We start from the raw sequence: 22,307 nt of genomic DNA, 5'->3' as shown, positions 1-22,307 counted from the left end.
GAAATACAGAAGCTGCATGAAGAGAGAGTCAAGACAGCTAAGGTAAAGAGGAATGTTGATGAATGTGATATGAAGTGTGTGTGAAGAGCGAGAGAGAGAGAGAGAGAGAGAGAGGGAAGGAATGCAAAAGACCCCAACCACATCACTTCATCTGTGAAAGCATGGTGGTGGTAGTGTCATGACTCGGGTGTGCATGGCTGCTTCCGGGAGTGGATCAGTGAAGGCGGCCGCAGGACTTGTGAAGTGGATGTAAATATCTCGTCTTTTATGTCCAAGCAAATGCGTCCCAACTTATCCAGCTTGGTTTATCAAACTGGACATGGCTTTTTTCAGGAAATGTTCACAGGGGTTAATAAATTGTTTTTTATTTGACACTGAGTTTGTATAACTTTCAAATTCACAAGTACAAGAGAGACTATAGAAACGATAAGCGGTGTGATAATGAGTACATTAATATACAGTAAACCTGTGAGCTGGTCTCGTCATTAGCTTCGTTAATGAACTTGCAGTTCCTCTTTAATCCTTAACCCCTTGACAGCTTGGCATTGAAAGGTTGAGAATTGCATTAGCAAATCTCCAGTTTGCTATTTTGTGCCGCGTCTCCTTGTGTACATCTGTGTGTTTCAGCGATGGCGTTCCTCAGGGCTCCGTACCTGGTCCACTCAGATTCATAGCAGTTGGGTTTATTGAGATTTCTTTGAGAGCAGCATGTTGGAGATCGAGTTGCCTTGTGTCAGGAGCAGTGTTTGATCTCTGTGTATCTTATTTGACTTATTGTAAATGTGCTCAGGATGAATGAAGTCTGATTTACATCCTCCTCATGGCTCACGTTCCAAACAGCAATACGTTCAAAATCTGACATGTGACCGGCAAGGAATAGGGAAATGTTGGGTTTAACCCTTTGCCGAAGCTATGCACGCACACTTAGGCTGATTTGCATTTAATACACACACACACACACACACACACACACACACACACATGCAGCCCATGGAACACATTCAAAGTCTATGTATTGTTAAGTGAACTGTGATTTAGTCACTAAATAAAGCGCATGAGATCCTTCAGTATCTTAAATAGAAGAGACACTGTGTGTGTGTGTGTGTGTTATTGACTGTGTGTGTTTCCCCAGGGTTCAGGAGCTCCAGGTGACGCTAATTAGCCGATCTCGCTAACGTCTGCGATAAACACACACAGAGGTTTATATAAGGGTGCGTGGGGAGTGTGAGACTCGCCTTCTCTCTATACACTCTGTTCTGATCAAGTGTATGCTCCTGATTTAGTTCAGGCCCAGGAGGACACTTTACTTTAGTGTGTGTGTGTGTAAGGGAGAGAGAGAGAAACATTCCCCTAAAAAGTTAACTGAAGACGTGTTCCACTTTCTCCATGGGCTTTGTCTCAAATCACATACTTCTCTAGGTGAGTTGAGTAACTCTATTAGCATACACAGTGTGTGGTTTGGAACACAACCACAGGCTGTCATCATTTATTTCGCTCTAATGCTCGATGCTTTATGCCCGTCAGCTAGAGTTTGACCGCTGATGCATGCCAGCTAACGCTTGACAGCTAATGACTGACAGCTAACACTGCACCACTAATCCCTGACAGCTAGCACTTGACTCCTAACACACAGTGACTAATGATTCTTGGATAACCCGGCAGTTTTAGCGAGTAAGTGCTAATCCTCGGCGGCGGCGAGTCGACAGCTTGATGACTAACGCTTTACAGCTTACTTGACAGCTAACAGTTCAACATCTGTTTTTGACAGATAACAGAATAACACTTGCGGTCTTGTCTTGACTGCACACCTGACAGCTAACAGCCTACTGCTAATTCTCAGTGGCTAATGCTAATGTGTGTCAGCTAACTTTTTGGCTCATGGCTATTAAATTATTAACGCTATGCGCTAAACAGTTATCATATGCCATTTTGCCCCACTATACAGGACACGTGTGTAGTTTGGAATACAGCCTGGGAGTGTGTGTGTGTGTGTGTGTGTGTGTGTTTACCATTCAGGTTTTCTCTTATGCTAACCCATGGATAAAGATGTCACACCATTACTGTATGTCTGAGCCCCTGTGGCCATTACCCAGCATGCCTTGTGGGGAGCTGTCAGCAATGACAGTTGTCACGCAGAGCTAAATAATTTGAGAAGCGAATATAAGGCCATCTCACACACACACACACACACACAGTGTTCATCTCACATACACACACACACGTGCACACACACACACTGTTCATCTCTCTCTCACACACACACGTGTACACACACACGTGTACACACACACACACACAGTGTTCATCTCACACACACACATACACACACACAGTGTTCATCTCTCTCTCACACACACACACAGTGTTCATTTCACACACACATGCGCGCACACACACACACACACAGACAGTGTTCATCTCACATACACACAACCACACACACACACACAGTGTTCATCTCACACACTCACACACACACACACACACAGTGTTCGTCACAAACACATAATGATGGTGTGACTTCCTGTGATACATGAACAAAATGAATAAAAAAGGAGGGAAGTAGAAGACGCAAAATGCTCTCAGACACACACACATACACACACACACATACACACAAACACACACACACACTGTCTGTGTGTGTGTGTTTAAAGGATGACTCTGCGACTTGTAGTGACAGCTGTGAGAACAAAACACATGTGTCATCATGATTTATTCAGTCATTTGGTGAGCATTGAGCCAGGAATTGTGGGTAACGGAGTTCACAGCGGTGTCCTGGTGTCACGGACGCTCGCGCTCACTGTCGAAAAAAAAAAAAAAAGATACTGGAGCTGGAACACCATTATCGATGCGCTAATGCAGCATGCTAATCTGCTAATTAGCAATTAGAGTATTATCAGAGGACATAGAGACACTAAACCCATGTGACCTCTGGCTGGCTGGGTGTTCCAGAGAACCCAGCTTTATCGTTATCGTTACACTTTATTTCATTACGCATTCATCTGCAGTATGCAGGGCATTATGGGTAATAGTATGAACGAATGATCGAAGAGTGGTGAAGATTCCTAGCATTTGGAACGAAGCCTGTACCCTTCAGTCTATATGCAAATACATGCAATAAAGAAGGAGTGCTTCTGTCTATTCTGTAATATTAAGCATATAAATGACACATTGATAAATAAACAGCCGAATCGTCCTACTGTGTGTGCCAGTCAACACAGGGTTAAGTTTCTGTGTTAATTGCCCCCTGGGGGGTTATATATATATATTTTTTTTTTACCTCAGCTGCCATGGCGGTGTGTAAACAGCTTCAGCAGCAGAGTGCTGCTCAGGAGCGAGTCCATACATCAGTGACACACCCCTGAAATACATATAGCTAAAATATCTGTACTTGTCAGTCTAGTACAAGATTTAGTGTATTAATATGCGCATAATAAACAGTTCATGCAAATGATACCATATAGCTAGTATTGTAATTAATATGCACATATACAACAGCTCAGCTAATGCAAATGATACCGTATAGTTAGCATTGTAATTAACATGCAGATATACAACAGCTCAGCTAATACACGTTACAGTATAGCTAGCATTGTAATTAATATGCACATATACAACAGCTCAGCTAATGCAAATGATACCGTATAGTTAGAATTGTGACTAATATGCGCATATTCAACAACTCAGATAATACAGATATTACAGTGTAGCTAGTATTGTAATTAATATATGCATATTCAACAGCTCAGCTAATGCAGGCGTTACAGTGTAGCTAGTAATGTGATTAATATGTGCATATTCAACAGTCCAGCTAATGTAGATGTTACAGTATAGCTAGTAATGTGATTAATATGTGCATATTCAACAGTCCAGCTAATGCAGATGTTACAGTATAGCTAGTAATGTGATTAATATGTGCATATTCAACAGTCCAGCTAATGCAGATGTTACAGTATAGCTAGTAATGTGATTAATATGCACACATATTCAACAGCTCAGCTAACGCAGATATTACAGTATAGCTAGTAATGTGATTAATATGCGCATATTCAACAGTCCAGCTAATGCATATGTTACAGTATAGCTAGTAATGTGAATAATATGCGCATATTCAACAGCTCAGCTAATGCAGATGTTACAGTATAGCTAGTAATGTGATTAATATGCGCATATTCAACAGCTCAGCTAATGCAGGCGTTACAGTGTAGCTAGTAATGTGATTAATATGCGCATATTCAACAGCTCAGCTAATGCAGGCGTTACAGTGTAGCTAGTAATGTGATTAATATGCGTATATTCAACAGCTCAGCTAATGCAGGCGTTACAGTGTAGCTAGTAATGTGATTAATATGCGTATATTCAACAGCTCAGCTAATGCAGGCGTTACAGTGTAGCTAGTAATGTGATTAATATGTGCATATTCAACAGTCCAGCTAATGCAGATGTTACAGTATAGCTAGTAATATGGTGGAACCTCAGCATATGAATCCCCTCTCTTATGAACTTTCGCCTTATAAACTGAAATTTTGCTTTGCAAACTTTACATTAGCATACAAACCATTTTTGGAATATGAACCAAACCGGACACCGGCTAAGCTGCGCATACATCCAGGACGGATTTTAATTTTTTTTTTATCAGTGAAAGCTGTTTTTCGAAAGAGTCAACCCATGATTCCAAGGCTGCCGTTCAAACTCAACGTGATTTTTTCTGCGTCTTTTTGTTGACTGGTTGGTGGTGTGAGTGGTCTGTTCTATTTTTAGCCCACGCTTGGTGGCACGACTTCCTGTGAGGACCCTTGACCCTTGGAAATTGGTAATAATGCTAATATTGTTGGGTGTCTGGAACAGATGATCTGCATTTACATTATTTCTTATGGAAAATTTTGTATCACAATACGAAATGTCACCTTCAGATCAAATTAAATTTGTATGCCAAGGTTCCACTGTATTTAACAGCTCAACTAATGCAGATGGTACAGTATAGCTGGTCATTTGATTAATATGCGCATATTTAACAGCTCAGCTAATGCAAATATTACTGTATAGAGAGTGATACAATTTATACGTGCATATTAAACAACTTCTGCAAATATTGTGAGTAGTGTTATTAATATTCACACATTTCAAAGGTATTATTCAAATTAAAATCTTATATTAGATAAAATAGATTAAATATGATACAGTGGCTGTTGTTGTCAGATGTACGCGAAATACCAGCTTGTTGCTCAGTCACCTTCGATAGAACCTTTCCAGAAACTTCCACAGGGCGTGAAAATAGGCATAAATTTTGGATTTTGAGCATGTGCAGCACGGAGTGACCTCAAGGTACGACATGTTATGTGTACTCAGATACTTTTCTGCTTATCACGGCTGTAAAGAGAGGCTATTCGAGTTTCCGCAGTCTTCCTAGTCTATCTGCCGTTCTCCTCTTAGCCAGCTCATAATGTTTTGCCCTCACTTTCTTGACATCTTCATGGTTTAATCCGACTGCTGAAGCTGAAAAGCTTACGAAGCATGTCACTGTAGAAAGGTATTGATCAGGAGAGGGCTCAATAAAAATGCAGCATAAAGCATTAACATCAACACGTGGAGACACTGGAGAACCAGAGCGATATCACTAAGAACAGGACGTCCCTCCAAAACTGACAAAAAGCAAACTTATCAGGGAGGCTGCCAAGATGAAGGAGCTGCAGGAACATCTGGTAAGTGCTGCTCACTCCCTGTATTTGACAACCATCTGGATTCACATGGCTGGACTGTGGAGTAGGTTAGCTTGATGGAAACTCTTTCCCATGACAAAATATTCAACCCCAAATCATACAGCAGATACAGTGTTACAGCCTGACGAGACCAAGGTAGATCGTCCTGGGCATAACTCTAGAAGCAAGACAGCTCATCAATTCAGTTTCAATTCAGTTTATTTGTATAGCGCTTTTAAAAATGTACATTGTCTCAAAGCAGCTTTACAGAAGTGTAGAAACATTTATCCCTAATGAGCCTTAGGTGTCGGTGGTGAGGAAAAACTCCCTGAGATGATAGGAGGAAGAAACCTAGTGAGGAACCAGGCTCAGAAGGGAACCTCATCCTCATTTGGGTGACACTGAACAGTAAATAATGTAAATGTAAGTAATGTCCTTTCTACAACAGTTTAAAGTCACGAAGAATTCTGCAACCGAGAGGAACTAATCAGTGGTCAGTGTAGTTTCTGAGGTCATTACTGACTTACTACTAATTCCTTCCTGCTGAAAGCTGAGTGATGCAACAGCAGTCCATAGACGGTGTGATCACCCCAAGAACCCCAAGGCCATGGTGAAGCATGGTGGTGGCAGCATCATGCTATGGAGCTGCTTCTCTTCAGCTGGGATGGGGGATCGAATCAGGATAGACGGAATTATCATGGAGAATCATGGATATCTCCAAATGCAGACCAACTTTGGGACAACAGCTACAGGCTTCTGCTAGACAGATGAAGGTGGAGAAATGTTTGCATGCTAATGACCTAAAGCACTAATCCAAACCAACAAAAAAGAAGAAGAAGATCAGCGTTTTGGAACATCCTGTGGAACGACTCGCAGAGGGCTGTCTCACAAATCTGAGTATACTCTTACCCAAGTATTAGCTATGGGGTGCGAAAACTTATGCAACCAGGTTATTCTATATCTTTTTTCACATCACATAAACCTGTCATTTCTACTGGAGCGTGTTGGCTTTTTATAGGTGATGTATATATTAAAGCCTGGATGAATGCATGCGACTCTGCAGCTGCTTTCTATTTCTGAAACAAATATATGCAAATTGTTTTTTCCATCATGTGTTTGTCCATAATTCGACACACACCCATTGCTTCATGCTGGAATTTCTGTATTTCTGCATTATTATGAAGTGAGAGGGGGAAAAACACTACATAACTCAAACACTAAACAACTCAAACGTTGTACTGATATTTTTTCAGAATTTCATCATACAAATGTGTGTGTGTGTGTGTTTTATAGATGTGTTCCCATCCTGAATGGTGTTTACATGTAGTTCTACCGCATACCTTTTATTGTTTACCGGCACATCGCTACATTAATATCCATTTCGGGTTTGTTTATGAAGTCTCGCTCTGATAAACATCTTCCATGAGGAAAATGTGTAAATCGAGGACGTTTATTAAAGTCATTTTTCTTCACGTTTAACCGATCGTTAAAGGATAATGTGCACTCTGTGGGAGGTGGAATGCTTTCCATTGACTGTCCCTGAAAAAGAAAATGTCTGACCTGGTTTCATCTCTGCGGGACTCACACGCACTCGTTCGCTCGTCCCCGCTCTGCTGTAGTGTACACTTCTGAGTGAGGGATTCTTAGGGAAGGGGGAATGTTTATTCCAGCAGTCTGATCGGCATTACTTACCCAGAAGGCATTGCTGCAAAAGTTGCGAACATTAGTACTTTAGCTAATTATTCAGCTAGCTGCTCACCCAGCCTGATAGCACATGGTACTTAGAAAACGAGCTAATGAAAAGCACAGCAAACTTAGCATAGTAACACAATCATTTAGTCTTTGAGCAGGTTTCATCAATCCACTTACACAGGCACAGCAAACTAGATAGCATGCTAGTACATGGAACAACTAATGGAAGTCTTTTACTTTAGTTATTTATTACACCACTAGAGCTCAGCTAGGCAGGTAGCCTACAAGCTAATTTTATATATCATGTAGTAATGAAAAAAAAAACAAGCGTAGCATGCTAGGACATTCCTTTACCATTAAGTAGGGTTTTATTTCTCCAACTCATGTCCATGACAGATGACGAAAGCATGGTTTTCATTATTTGTCGCCCGCTACTGCACAATCTACATAGCATACTACTTAAATAAAAACACGGAAAACTTTCTTGCATGTCAGCTGTTGAATGTTGCCTTAAGAAAACAAGCTAGGTGATTAGTTAGCCTGTTTATAGCAGATAGATAAAATACACCTGACTTAGCATGCTAGCATCTCTAAATGTGTCTTTATGCAGGTGTTTAAGTGGGTGTTTTTCCCTGGATTATGTACTGTACAGGACAGCTGACTGAACTGTTCCTGTTCCTCTGCTCTGCAGCTATTTAGCAAGAGATTTGTTTTGACCATTTGTAAGGACGTCAAGGTCAATGCTACACCCTGGTGTCTTGAGCTGCAAGTGATAGGATTGCGGTTATTGCTCAGTGACAGGAACGATCGTTTCACTATTCTAGAAACAAACTAGTGATTGAAAACTCAGCACCTAGAAGCAGGTAGAACTGAAAAGTCAAATGTTGCTATCTGTAACGTCAGCGTGATGATGTGCACATGCGATGCTGCCACTCAGTGGGTTAACGTATGCATTACCTCATCATTTGCATTGCAAAGCATCCAGACTGCAGCATGTCAAATCTGCATAGCCTCAGATGATTGATTTCACTAATCTAGTTGCCTGGCATTGTTTTGCTCAACGGCATAATTAACTCTAATTTTCATATACATCAGACGTTCCGAGCCAGCTGAACCTGGGCAATAATCAGTAAACATTTTTATCACTGTTTAGCGCTATTTAATTGCTAAGAATGTCAGAAATATTAGCTAAGGACATCAGAAAAAACGTGACTGAGAACATCAGAAGAAATTCCTAAAACCTAGCTAAGAACTTCAGATGGAATTTGAGAGGAATTTGAGTAAGAACTTAAGAAAAATCCTGGGTTAAGAACTTAACAAAACCTAGCTAGGAGTTTTAGAAGAATTTGACAGAGATGTTTATAAAAACCAGGCTAAAAACTTTAGAAAGGTTTGGCTATGATCTTCAGAAGAACTTGGCAAAGTATTCCAAAAGGTTTGGCTAAGAATTTAAGAAATGCTTTAATAAAAAACTACTGAAATTTTGGCTAAGAACCTCAGAAGGATTTAGTGAGAACTCTAGAAGAACTTGGCTAAGAACTGCAAAACACTTTGGCTATACATCATTTAATAATTAGCTGATGGAACATGTCTGGATCTTCACTTCTGGTCCTATGGTTTGGATTAAATTAAACAAAGGTTCAGTTCTTGTTTCGCAATTTGTAACTAGTCAAATGTTTGGATGTAACTGACGTTTCTAGCCAAATTAAGTAGCTTTAGAAGAATTTCGGTGTGAAGAACTAATAAAAGAGAAATAAACAGTAGTAGATAATGCACCTTCTACTACATTAGCTTAGGAATTCGAAAGCATAATCACTAAGTCATGCTGTTTCTCCCTCCTTTTAGATGGACCCTGAAATCTGGACCTAATGGATTAATAAATACACTTCCAGAAGATCTGGATTGTCGTTGATGGACGGATAATTTGGTTGGAGGTTTACGGGATTCCTGAAGCAAGTTTTTCTTTGGATATTCTCTTCAGAATGAGAACTCCTCTAGTTTTATTAACATGGCTTTGCCTGTGGGAAGAAGCAAAGGGCATGCTGAGGACTACAGGTGGACTAAGCGGAGAAACATGGAGCCAGATGAGAGCTGATGGAGGGCCAGTAACTCTGAGACGCTCCAAACGAGGGTGGATGTGGAATCAGTTCTTCCTGTTAGAGGAATATACAGGAAATGATGATCAGTATGTCGGAAAGGTATGGAGAATGAGGATCTTCTTGTTCTAGTTCCTCTTTGTTTTAACATAAAGGTAGTTAACGGGCTGAGTTCACATTACAGCAATCTGACCAACATTTGTATAAAGTTTATCTTCATTCCAATGACACCTCCATGGCCTCCATCGCACATGTTGGAGCTGTATTTACATCTGAATTTACATTAAATAAAACTGAGGCCAACTTCTTTGTAATCTACCAAAGTTTTGGATGGCTCTGCAAAGACTAGTTAGCTTATCTTTAGAAACTAGTTTTAGCTTTAGTCTTGGTGGATGAGGCCACACACACAAACACACACACAAATCCAAAGATGATATTCAAACTCTACTCATTTGCTTTATATGGGTTGTGGTGAATCCAAAAATGACCACAGGTCCACAGGGCAAAGGGGTGGGAATACACCCTGGAATGAGATGCCAGTTCATCTTAGGCAAAAATATAGATATTTTTCATTCATTTTCATCTCCTGTAAAGGCTTTATACTGGTCAGGGAGATGGTAGATGCAGATACTAGAAACACTGGGTGTGAGATACTGGGAATACAACCTTAATGATACAAACCTGTGATGCACAGGTAATTTATATATGTATATGTTTATTGATATGAAATGCAAAGAATTTGGCTGAGAACTTCAGAAGAACTTGGTGGATCATGGTGGATCTGAAGATTAGAATTTGCCTAAGAATTTTGGAAAAATTTAAATGTCGAAAAAATGTGGCTTAAACTAAAATTTGACTAAGATCTTCTAAGCGAACATTCTAAGAACTGGGTTTAACGTGAACCTGAAGCCCTTTCCAGAAAGGCCCCGAAATACCCTGGAAAGGACACCAGTCATACACAGGAAGCGAAGCATATTTGAACATTATTTCATTACTATTGAATCCTCTACTGGAAAACTGTCAGGTCTGATGCCATTTTGTGAGGGAGTAATGTGAGGAAGCCTACTGTATGTTGAGTAACATAATGACATCCCTCTGTACTGTATGTACAGAAATTTCACCGTTATAACTGATAAGTTATGAGCAGAATCGTGCCTCACAAGCCAGTGGTTAGTTTGCACTCTGCCACTTTTAATGCCGGCTCCAGCTTGTTAATCAGGTAAACATGATATACGCCGTGATGTTGTTTACACAATTACACACCTTCTGGGTTTGGAATTTAAGCTACTGTACAGCAGGTTCAGGCTGAGTGAAGTGGAACTGATAAACGAACCAGGGCTCGGCTTTTTTATTATTAACGCGCAATACATCTTCTGCTTTAGAGAAGCATGAAACAAATCGAAGTGCAATGAAACGTGTCCAAGTTCCAATTTGTTGAAATCCTTACAGAGGTGTCCATGATTCATAGTGCCACTGTGGAGGTGCAGGTGCAAAAAAAAAAAAAAAAAGTAGGGCAAATCATTCTGTTTACACACTTGTGAAGTTCTTCTTCAAATCCAGTAGAAGGATGTGGTGCTCAGATCATGCATCATGGGTGAAAACTCACACGACTCACAGGCACCGCGAGCCTCTGATCCACTCAGCGCTCAGAACTTCAGAAAGACTTGACTGAGAACTTCACAGGACCGAAGACTTCAGCTGTAGTCAGTTATCATTTTCTTTAAGCTAAGTGTAATTTAACACACGGTAGCATAGTTTAAGCTAACTGCAGTGTTGTGAGTTTAGCTAACTATAGACTTTTTTGTTTGTTTGTTTTATGCTAACAGCAAACTGTAGCACTGTGTAGCATAATCAGTTCACAAAACTTAATAGGTGTAGTTAAACTTTCATTTTCCATACAGATATAAGGTGGAAACAAAACATTAAGGACAGGATGTACTGCTGCTGATCCTAAACAGAGAGGAAAAAAAGAAATCAATTCTCGAGCCCTAGCACAGATAGAAATGCACTCCTGATCAATTTATATTGGAAATGTAATTACACGATCCATAGGAAAAGTGATGCACAGATGCTGGGGGGGGAAAAAAGGCAATTTCATCACTTTCTTGCCTTCTTATCTTTAACGGGAAGAGCTAATGTGGTGTGAGAGAGGAGAAAATGGCATTATTTAGCTTCCTGCAGTAACAAATCATAAGGACACGGGATTAATTCTGGCCAAGTTTAGCTAAAGTCACTAGCTAGCTTTGTTATCACTGGGCACTGTATTGTGCTACGTGGGCCATTGCGAAAGCCTCCCTTTAGTGTTTAGCAGCAATTCTGGAAGACGTTCTGTAATTTTTCATCTTTAACTAATAGATTTGTTTAAGGACAGTGGCATGATAAATGAGTTTGCTATAGTTAGCAGTGAGGAGTGTGAATTAGGACACAGCACACAGGTGTCTCTCTCTCTGTCTAGTGTTCACTCCCTAATGAATACACGTATAAGGCCAGTGGGATTTTAGATTCTATATGAATATCATTTAATATAGCGCTCTGAGAAATATATCTCCCAGCTATTTAGGACAAAAAAAAAAGTCTGCTAAAAGTAAGTGTCCTAAAAGACTCCTATAAACGACCTGTAAACACTGGAGCTAGCACGCCAACTGTAACTCATATACCTGGAGAAAAAAAAACATGGCTGCATTTAAAAAGCGAATTGTTTTCACCTCACGGACTTTAACCTACATTTACTTTACTTAGATTAGTCATAGTTTTCTAGATCGTGATAGTTTTGTTACTGTTAGCTGATCACGCTCATCAACTAACGCTATGCTATTAATTCATTTAGCGTCAATTTCATCATCATGCTGTAACCTACAGTTTAAAGTGTTAAATGGTTTATCTCTCTCCAGCTGCACTCGGATAAAGACAGAGAGGACGGGAAAGTGAAGTACGTCCTCACTGGGGAAGGAGCCGGAACCATTTTTGTCATCAATGAGAACTCGGGTGATCTCCATGCCACCAGGAGGCTGGACCGCGAGGAGAAAGCGTCATACACACTGAGCGCAAAGGCCGTCGATAAAGCGACAGGTCGAGACCTTGAAGGTCCGTCGACGTTCACCATTAAAATCCACGACATTAACGATAACGAGCCCAAGTTCACCAGAGACCCCTACATCGCGGCCGTACAGGAAATGGCCGACGTTGGTGAGGCATCAGCCAATCATGGCACAGAATAGTAAAACTGATGCACTGTAGTTGAATAAATGATCTGTAGACAGACCTTTTCCTTTTGTCTGCCACTATTCATTCATTCATTCGTTCATCTACCTGTCTGTCTTTCACTCATTGCTCCATATATTTACGTGTCTGGATTTCATCTGTCTGTGGAACAGCTGTCTTACTTTATGTTTTTGCCTGTCTGTTTATGTACCTGCCTTCCAGTCTGTCTATATTTATATCTCTGATTCAATATCTGTATGTTTGTTTATTTCTCTCTCTCTCTCTCTCTCTCTCTCTCTCTGATTTTCTCCTGTTTATCTCCATATCGACTCGTCCGTTCATCCAGGCTCTTGTGTTATCTCTTAACAGAAATCTGAAGGGAAGGTCATGTGATTTTATTACAGTGTACGCAATAGTGTAGCGCATTACTCTCATGTGCCAACTACTTATTTGTTTATTAGGTAATAACTGTACATAGTTATGACTTTCTTCTATTCTATTTCGTATACTATCTTAAAGCAGGTACTTTGCAGTTTCCCCGCCATGACCTGTTAGAACGAACATTAACATAAAACATGAGTGTTTAGGACACAGCCAGCATGAGGGGGGTGTGACTCTGACTCGCTGTTACAAGACACGGAGTAATGAGTTCAGAACAAAGAAGATGCTTTATATTCACACGTGTGTGTGTGTGTGTGTGTGTGTGAGAGAGAGCTGTGCCATCTGTTCCAGTCAGCAGGCATCATCACCCAGACATAGCATGGCCCTGTGTAGCCTTTACACAAAAGTAATTTACATTCAGAGTTGAGTTAATTATTGTGAATTGGAACAGATTGAACGTCGAGGAAGTGAGGCATGTCAGTGAAATGAGACAGAGCCAGAATTCATATGTGTGAAGTACTTCATATTTTTGTTCACCTAAATTCTTCACATTGTTGGTATGCCCTTGGTTGAGTTTAGACCATGACAGATGTACACTCCCAATGCATACTGTTAACTGGGTATAAATAGCACAGTGTTAATTAGTTGTGTGGAGTAAAAACAATTGGGCTTCTTGACTTTCCAATTTTATTTTAGCAATAGTTCATATACTGCAGTATTTTATTGATAAATACACCAATACGTAATATAAAAACTCTCTCGGGAAACGCCATACTGCTTTCAGCAAATCAGAACTCTCTGTACTACCTTCAGCCAATCAGAACACCCTGTACTTCTCCCAGCCAATGGGAATAACATGTGCTTCTCTTAGCCACTCAGAACACCCTGTGTTTCTACAGCCAATCAGAACACCCTGTATATTTCTCAGCCAGTCAGAACATTCTGTACTTTTCCCAGCCAATCAGAACACCCTGTGCTTCTCCCAGCCAATTGGAACACCATGTGTTTCACCCAACCAATCGGAACACTATGTACTTATCTCAGCCAGTCAGAACTATCTGTACTCCTCTCAACGAATCAGAACACCATATGCTTCCTTCAGCTAATCAAAACACCCTGTTCTTCTCCCAGCCAATCAGAACACCCAGTACTTTTCCCAGCCAATCAGAACACCATGTGCTTCCTTCAGCCAATCAAAACACCCTGTACTTCTCCCAGCCAATCAGAACACCCTGTTCTTCTCTCAGCCAATCAGAACACCATGTGCTTCTCAATTAGAAAATCCAGTACTTCTCATAGCCAATCAGAACACCCAGTACCTCTCTCAGCCAATCAGAACACCCTGTACTTATCTCAGGTAATCAGAACACCTTATGCTTCTCTCAGCCAATCAGAACACCCTGTACCTCTTCTAGCCAATCAGGAGAATCTACCAGTCTCTGGTAATCAGAGCACACCACCTCCATCTCCGTCTGTCTGTATCAGTGATATAGAGATGTATTGCATATCACTTCAGTGTTTCCATTTCAATTTGAATGAATTTGTTATGCACACTTTATTTTGCATATGAACTTATTGATGCAAAGCCAAAAACGTAATGACCTTCAGTCACTATAGCACTCACTCCTATGCCAAGTCCCAAACCACACTACCTATCCACTACCTAGTCCACATGAACACCATCTTCGGTCAACAGTAGTGTACAATGTGGGTATGTCCCAAATCACACACCCTTTTCACTGTATAGGCTACATAAACACGTCATCATCACGTCACAAACTACACACCTTATTCACTAAATATACATAACCCTGATCAGAGCTCACTAACAGGACATTTACTACTTTAACCAGTGCTTCAGTACATATTAGCGTCTGCTGTGGACGGGTCTTAAATAACACACTATTGTCACTATATTAGGCTACATTAACACCACCATCTGCACTGTGGGCGCAACAAACCCTATTCGATATATAGGGTTGATACAGACCCAGACATTTGGCTGCTATAATTCTCTTTCTGTTGTTTTTTTTGCACTCAGGTACCTTCGTTGTCCAGGTAACGGCGACAGATGCTGATGATGCTATGTATGGAAACAGTGCTAAAGTTGTGTACAGCATTCTGCAGGGTCAGCCATACTTCTCTATAGACCCAGAGACAGGTCAGTTACATAATAATAATAATAATAATAATAATAATAATAATAATAATAATAATAATAGAATCCTGACTCTGACTGGTCAAACAGAATGACCAACTCTATAACAACATGGCTCTAATATTATAATTTCTCTAGTAACAATATACACCAAAATTAAATGTTTTATTGAAGATTAATGAGATTTATTGATCATTTATAAGTCTCTAGTGTCAGTGCTTTGTACTCTGTACAGTACTTTGGGATATCTGCTCCATCACACTACCCCATTACTGATTATTTTTTAGCTGCCCACTGGGTTGTGTAGCTGTCTGTGAAATTCTGTATAAAACCATATGAAGGGGGTCTTTGTACTTTAAGCATGTTTGGAAGGACTCACTATGGGATTCAGTGATGAATAGAGGTAGATAACACACAGTAACAGAGAATGAGAGAGTCGTGTACTAACGCCGTACCTCTGTGCTATGGTTCAGGGATCATCAGGACGGCTCTGCCTAACATGAAGCGTGAAAACCGTGAACATTACCAAGTGGTCATTCAGGCTAAAGACATGATGGGACAGCTGGGTGGTTTGACTGGGACCACCAGTGTCAATATCACACTGCTCGATGTCAACAACAACCCACCCCGATTCACACATGGTGAGTGAGTGAATGAGTGTGTGTGTGTGTGTGTATGTACCTTTACACACATCTGGGTCTAGATCCAAACCCCTGATGAGCAAGCCAAAAGCAATAGTGACACAGAAAAGCTCCCTGACATGACATGAACAAGAAACACTGAGGGACTGACATCAATAATCATCTTTCTCTCTCTCTCTCTTTCTTTCACGGCTACACATGATGCAAGCGAAAGGCCATTAAGAGTTATGACATAATTAGAAAGCTTACGTCTAGCTGCCTGTGGCCTCAAGTAGAAGCATTTCTGTCTTGTCAGAATTAAGTAGGAAATTACACAGCATCCGCTCCCTAATGTTGTTTATCTCTTCCTCAGCTTTATTAAGGCAGTGTCAGTCATCTGGCTTTGCTGAAACATACAGCTGTGTGTCATCAGCGTTGCCGTGAAAGACGATTTAATGTTTATGAATACCAAGAAGGAGAATACATAGGGAAATAAGCAACAGGCCTAGTAGAGATTCTTGTGGAATACCAAACTTTAGCCTGTTGTATACATATAGGAGTCACCTTTTACATTTATTCATATAAGATATAAACCAGGAAAAAAGAGTTTCAACAAACTTTAATAGGTTTTTCTAATCTGTCTAGAAGAATACTGAATGCATTGTCTCAAAAGGTGCATGGAGATCGAATAACAAAAGCAAAGGGGTGCAAACCTTATCAGGGGCCACTAGTAGGTCATTTACTACTTTAACCAATGCTTTTTCAGTCTGCTGTACATGGGTTCCTAAATAGCACATTTTATTTACTATATAGGCTAAATAAACACCATCAGCAGTCCACTCTAAGTGTGTCCCAGACCACATGCCCTGTTTAATATATAGGCTACATAAATACCATCATCAGTCTAATGCGGGCATGTCCCAATTACACATCCTACCGACTATATAATTCACTTCAACACCATCATTAGATCATTATATGAATATGTGGTGCTTTGGGACAAGAACGTCACAAGAAGCTTCACTAAAACTAAATGCAAAGCTTGCTAGATAATATAACTTACTGCTTTTAATGTAGTGTGTGGCTTGGGATACAGCCCGTGTATGCATTTATCTCTGTTGATGATGGCGTGCTTTTCAGGTGTGTACCATTTCAGTGTTCCTGAGTTAGCCGAGGTGGGGAGTGAATTGGGCGTGGTTAAAGCTACAGATGCCGACACAGGCAAGAACGCTGAGATGAACTACAGAATCACAGATGAACAGGACACATTTCAAATCACCACCAACCCCGCAACCCAGGAGGGAGTACTCATTCTGAAGAAGGTAGCAAGCCTAAACAGCTCTGCTTTTTGTGCTTCATTTTCTGCAGCTCTGACAGAACTGGAACTAGAAATCATGTTAATCTGTTGCCATATCCATAATAACGTCTCTTTCACTGACTCCTTTATGGTGAGCGTTCCACATAAAGAGATTTAAATTGTGTAAGAGCTGATCATTTTTTTTTTATCTCTTGCTCAGCCCCTGGACTATGAGAGGAGAGCGTCGTATACGCTCAGGCTGCAGGTGGAAAACGTGTACCTGGACCCACGGTTTCAGATGTCTGGGGACTCTGCCACGGTGAAGGTCTCTGTGGAGGACGTTAACGAGCCACCGGTCTTCAAGCGTCCTGTCTACATGATGGAGGTCAAAGAAGACGCTCAGATTGGAACAATTATCGGAGCTGTTAGTGCTGTGGACCCAGACACTAACCGTAAACCTGTCAGGTATGCTAAATTTTAGTATTATTACTATTCACGTGTAGCGGAGATAATAACGCATAGACAATTCCAAATTTAATACATATCTCATAAATATGTGAAATAGCTATTCACAAAGACTGCATAAGCACTTCCCTGTGATTGGGTAATGCACTGTAGGTTGTAGTGACCCAACTTACCTCCCATAATGACCTGATAACTAACTGTTGTGACAAAATGTTGGAAATGAACTTCAAACTCTTACCAGTAATATAATAATATATACATCTGCGTTATAGCAGATTAGATTATATAATAGCAGATTACATTGTATAACAGTAGATTAGACTACAGTGACTAATTACTGAAGTAGGTTGGGTTATATAAGAGTAGATTAGATTAGAGAGTTGAAGATCAGATTAGAATTATGTAGGATTGGATTAGATAAGAATCAATTTGATTATATAATAGTACATTAGATTAGATTACTTATTTTACTACTAGATTGGACAATAATATAGCAGATTACATGGCCACATGGTAGATTAGATTATGCAGTTAGAGAATGAATAAGTATTAAATATAGATGTGAAATCGATTAGATTTAGTTTAGTGTATACAGAGTACATCTATAATAACACAGTTAGCAAATGTAAATAGGTTGAAAAATGTTGAATTGTACTTGTGTGTGTGTGTGTGTGTGTGTGTGTGTGTGTGGACAGGTACATGATTGACTGGCACACCGATATGGATCACGTGTTTAACATCCATCCCAATAACGGCTCGCTCTTTATCTCACGCTCTCTCGACAGAGAGGAAAAAGCCTGGCACAATATATCAGTGCAGGCTGCTGAATACAGTATGTGCTTTATTCTTATTCACACTAAACCACACGACGCTGTTAGAAATGATTATCGTAAAAGGGTTCCTTTTAACACACTTTCAGCACCGACTGACTTTGTTGTGTACAGTTAGAAAAAACTAATGATTTATAAATCACGATTGCTCTGAAGGTTTCTTCCTCTCGTCACCATCGCCTCTAGCTTGCTCATTACAGATACATTAGAATTCGAATTTTAACTCCTGATTTCTGAAAAGCTGCTTTGGGATATTGTCCATTGTTAAAAGTGTTTATTTGTCACATACATTAGAGCAGAGTGAAATCTACCTCTTTTATTTACATGCCCTAGCTTGGGGTCAGAGCACACAGGGTCAGCCATGAAACAGCCACCTGGAGCAGAGAAGGTTAAGGACCTGGCTGAAGGGCTAAACAGAGGCAGATTAGTGGTTAGTTTAAACCCCTGACCTTTTGATCAACAACCCAGAGCCTTTACTGTTTCAGACTCCACTGCCTATTTGTCAGGCTGCCCAGTGTCCTTATCCTCAGGTCAAAAGGTCAGGGACTAAGAGTATCATCAACATAAAATCGCTGCTGAGGAGGTTACAGTCTGAGTAATATACTGGCTCTTATCATTCCCCCTTCGGTCCACATTTTTACCCCTGAGTTTCTTTGGGTTTTAAAGTCAAGCACATATGATTAAGGACAGGAGCCTAGGCTTCATAGGAAAACCCCGTCTCAGAGGATTCCACTGAAATATCTGGCAACCTCAGAGACATGAACTACACATTTACATAATCCGATTACAGATCCCTGAAAATCAACTTCAGCAGCTGCGTACCAAGACTCTGAATATGAGGAACATTTCTTGATGAACTTTTGAACTCAAGTCACTGACTCTGTATCTGACGTTCCACCCGCAGATGGTCTGATCGGTCATGTGCCCGTCTACATCAAAGTTCTGGATGTAAACGATAACGCGCCGACCTTCGACGTGGAGTACGAAGCTTTCATCTGTGAAGACGCCAAAGTGGGCCAGGTAATCTGTAGACGCCGATTATGTTTTAATCGTTACATACTGTAAAGGAATTATAGCTTTGGGGTTTCTGTTTTCTAATTTATATTAAACTGCATGATATAACTCGAAGAAAAAGAAAGTAAGTATTTAATATATCAATAAAACATAAAATTTGACTTGTCTCTGACGTTATCTTTCAGACGATCCAAACGGTGAGCGCGTCAGACGCCGACCAGCCAGTCAGAGGCCATCGTTTTTTTTTCCGTTTAGCCTCGGAGTCTTTTGAAAAATCCAACTTCTCCGTTCGAGACAACAAAGGTGACTTACAGCAAAGGGTAACTTCTAAACACTGCAGCTTTCCATAAATCATTTTTAACATCTGCTTGCCTTCATCACTTCAGTAAATAAAAACTTTGTAAAAAGCTGACTTCACTGGTACTACTTTTGCTAGCATTGACCCTGAGCTAGACTTCGCAACTGAAAGCTGCCATGTTTTTCTTGTTTAAATCATTTCCACAGATAACACGGCGACGATCCTGACTCAGCGGAATGGCTACAGTCGCATGGAGAGAAGTTTCTATCTGGTTCCTGTGGTGATCACAGATGGAGAAATCCCTGCGCAGAGCAGCACCAATACACTAACGATAAGCGTGTGCTCGTGCGACCGAGACGGAAACAGGAGGAAATGTGAGCCAGAGGCGTTTGCACTTAATGCGGGACTTAGCACAGGAGCGCTAGTCGCAATTCTTGTCTGTATCGTCATTTTGCTAAGTAAGAACATGCTACTACTATCAGTGTTTCAGGTCATTAGTGGTTTATAGTTGTTTTTTATAGAAACTGTTTCTGTCCTTTGTCCGCTTAACCCCGCCCATTTCTCCGTAGTGATCGTCGTCTTGTTCACGGCTCTGAAGAGGCAGCAAGAGAAGCTGGACCCTCTGATCGTCTCCAAAGAAGACGTGAGGGACAATGTCGTAAGCTACGACGACGAAGGCGGTGGCGAAGAAGACACGCAAGCGTTTGACATCGGAACGCTACGAAAAGTAGAGTCGCTCGACGACACCAAGCAACGCAGAGATGTCATACCTGAGATTCTACGGCGCTCGGCACCGAAAATCTACAACAAGTCCGAACCGGACATCCGGGACTTCATCTCTCAGAGGCTAACCGAGAACGATTCGGATCCAGTAGCACCACCGTATGATTCATTGGCCACGTACGCGTACGAGGGAAACGGTTCGACTGCTGAGAGTCTCAGCTCACTGGAATCAGTCAGCAGCGACGCGTGGAGTGATTACGAGGTCCTGTATGAGCTGGGGCCCAGATTTAAGAGACTGGCAGAAATGTACGGAGGAGAGGACAGCGACAGAGAATCGTAACGAAGCAGGAAAGTGGTGCGTGGGTTGAACAATCAGTTTTGTCAAAACAAGGCCAGGATTTAAAGAAACTGGCAGAAATCTACAGGAAAGGCTTGCGGTAAAGCAGGACAATACGGAGTTTACTCAGAACGACTGCTGGAGGCAAATCTGGTGTCTTTATAAAGGCTTTTAAGAAATGGATGGATTTCTTTTGCAATATATTCTCTAAGACAAATAAAATGCTAACAATATAACGTACTGTTGCAGGAAGTTGTACATGCTTCCTGGATGAGTCTGCAGCAGAAATGTACAGAAAAGAAAACAAACTCCAGTCAGGAATAAAGGACACAGATACAGAGACTGCACGAGACTCGGATGGTGTAAAGATTTGATCGGATTTTAACCTCGGAGTCTTTTACAACACAACAACAACAAAAAGAACGTTCAGATGTAACTGCAATTGATTCCCAATAAAAGTATCTATTACTAATGACATGGTGAACATCACTATTAGATTTATCAAGAAAAAAAAGGTGTGGATCAAAATTCATAGGTCCATAGAAAGCAGGTCCATAGATGCTTTAGAACTGAGGGAAAGAGAAAGCTGGAGTGAGGGTTAATGAGACCAGGAAGCTATGACCAAATAAGGAAACTGAGAAACCACACACCCCCATCAACAGGAAACTATGACCAAATACGCAACACATGAGATGGGTTAACCTGCCAGATCAGTCAGTGAGTCAATGAGTCAGTACATCAGTCAGTCTGTCATTAAGAGATGTGGTGTGTCAGAGTCAGCGAGTCAGTTTGCTTGCAGTGTTTGAGTCCTGTGAGTCAGTCACTGAGGAGTCAGTCGGTGATTCAGTCAGTAATCAAATTAGTCAAAGTAAAGTGAAGCAGTCAGTAAGTTCATGAGTGATGGATCATCTATTAGTGTATTATTCGGAGAGTCAACCTGTCAGTGATTCCTAGATAATGAGTCAGTTAATACATCAGTCATTGAATCAGTTAATAAAGCAGTCACTGAATCGGTCAGTTAATGAGTCATTCTGTCAGTAAGTCATTTAGTCAGTGTGACAGTAAGCAAGTAAATCATTCTGTAGTCAGAGAGTCACTGAGTCAGTCTGTTAATCAGTGACTCACTCAGTTAATGAGTCAGTCACTGTGTCAGCTATTGAATTTTTTTGTGTGTGTCAGTCAGCAAGTAAGTCAGACTGTATTCAGAGAGTCAATTAGTGAGTCAATGAGTCAATCATGAATCAGTCAGTCAGTGACATTTAAGGCGCAGAGTCACAGCAGTGTCAGTGACCCGTGTTACTCCCTGCACACTCAGTGTGGGGTCTGGACCTGCTGTGGGGTATTTGGTAAGGACCACTGCAAGTTTGATCAGAACCTCAAACTTAAATCTATTGAAATGCAGATAAACGTAGATGTAACATTCAACAATCACTATCTATCTTACTGTATTGTACACTATCATATTTTGTATCAAATATTTATACAACATTAAA

At 40.7% G+C, this 22,307-nt stretch overlaps 1 protein-coding gene across 6 annotated transcripts in view; it reads left to right on the top strand.

The window, feature by feature from the left end:
- Positions 1-22,307, top strand: part of LOC131363162 (cadherin-10-like) — a 25,321-nt gene extending 3,014 nt beyond the window's left edge. For 2 of the 6 annotated variants that reach the window (XM_058405443.1, XM_058405444.1), the window contains exons 2-12: positions 9,240-9,592; positions 12,382-12,676; positions 15,114-15,233; positions 15,704-15,871; positions 16,991-17,172; positions 17,368-17,612; positions 18,308-18,444; positions 19,347-19,462; positions 19,642-19,759; positions 19,961-20,212; positions 20,324-22,307. In XM_058405443.1, coding sequence (XP_058261426.1) covers positions 9,377-9,592; positions 12,382-12,676; positions 15,114-15,233; positions 15,704-15,871; positions 16,991-17,172; positions 17,368-17,612; positions 18,308-18,444; positions 19,347-19,462; positions 19,642-19,759; positions 19,961-20,212; positions 20,324-20,817 — 2,343 coding nt within the window. In that variant the 5' untranslated portion in view covers positions 9,240-9,376 and the 3' untranslated portion in view covers positions 20,818-22,307. Of the gene's footprint in view, positions 1-9,239; positions 9,593-12,381; positions 12,677-15,113; positions 15,234-15,703; positions 15,872-16,990; positions 17,173-17,367; positions 17,613-18,307; positions 18,445-19,346; positions 19,463-19,641; positions 19,777-19,960; positions 20,213-20,323 lie in introns of those variants that run through there. The other 4 variants (XM_058405445.1, XM_058405447.1, XM_058405446.1 and 1 more) reach the window with 4 other exon arrangements.

Source organism: Hemibagrus wyckioides, linkage group LG13 (genome assembly GCF_019097595.1).
Source record: "Hemibagrus wyckioides isolate EC202008001 linkage group LG13, SWU_Hwy_1.0, whole genome shotgun sequence".
NCBI lineage: Eukaryota > Metazoa > Chordata > Actinopteri > Siluriformes > Bagridae > Hemibagrus > Hemibagrus wyckioides.
The sequence above is the reverse complement of the archived record's forward strand: the minus strand, read 5'-3'. Positions and strand labels throughout refer to the sequence as shown.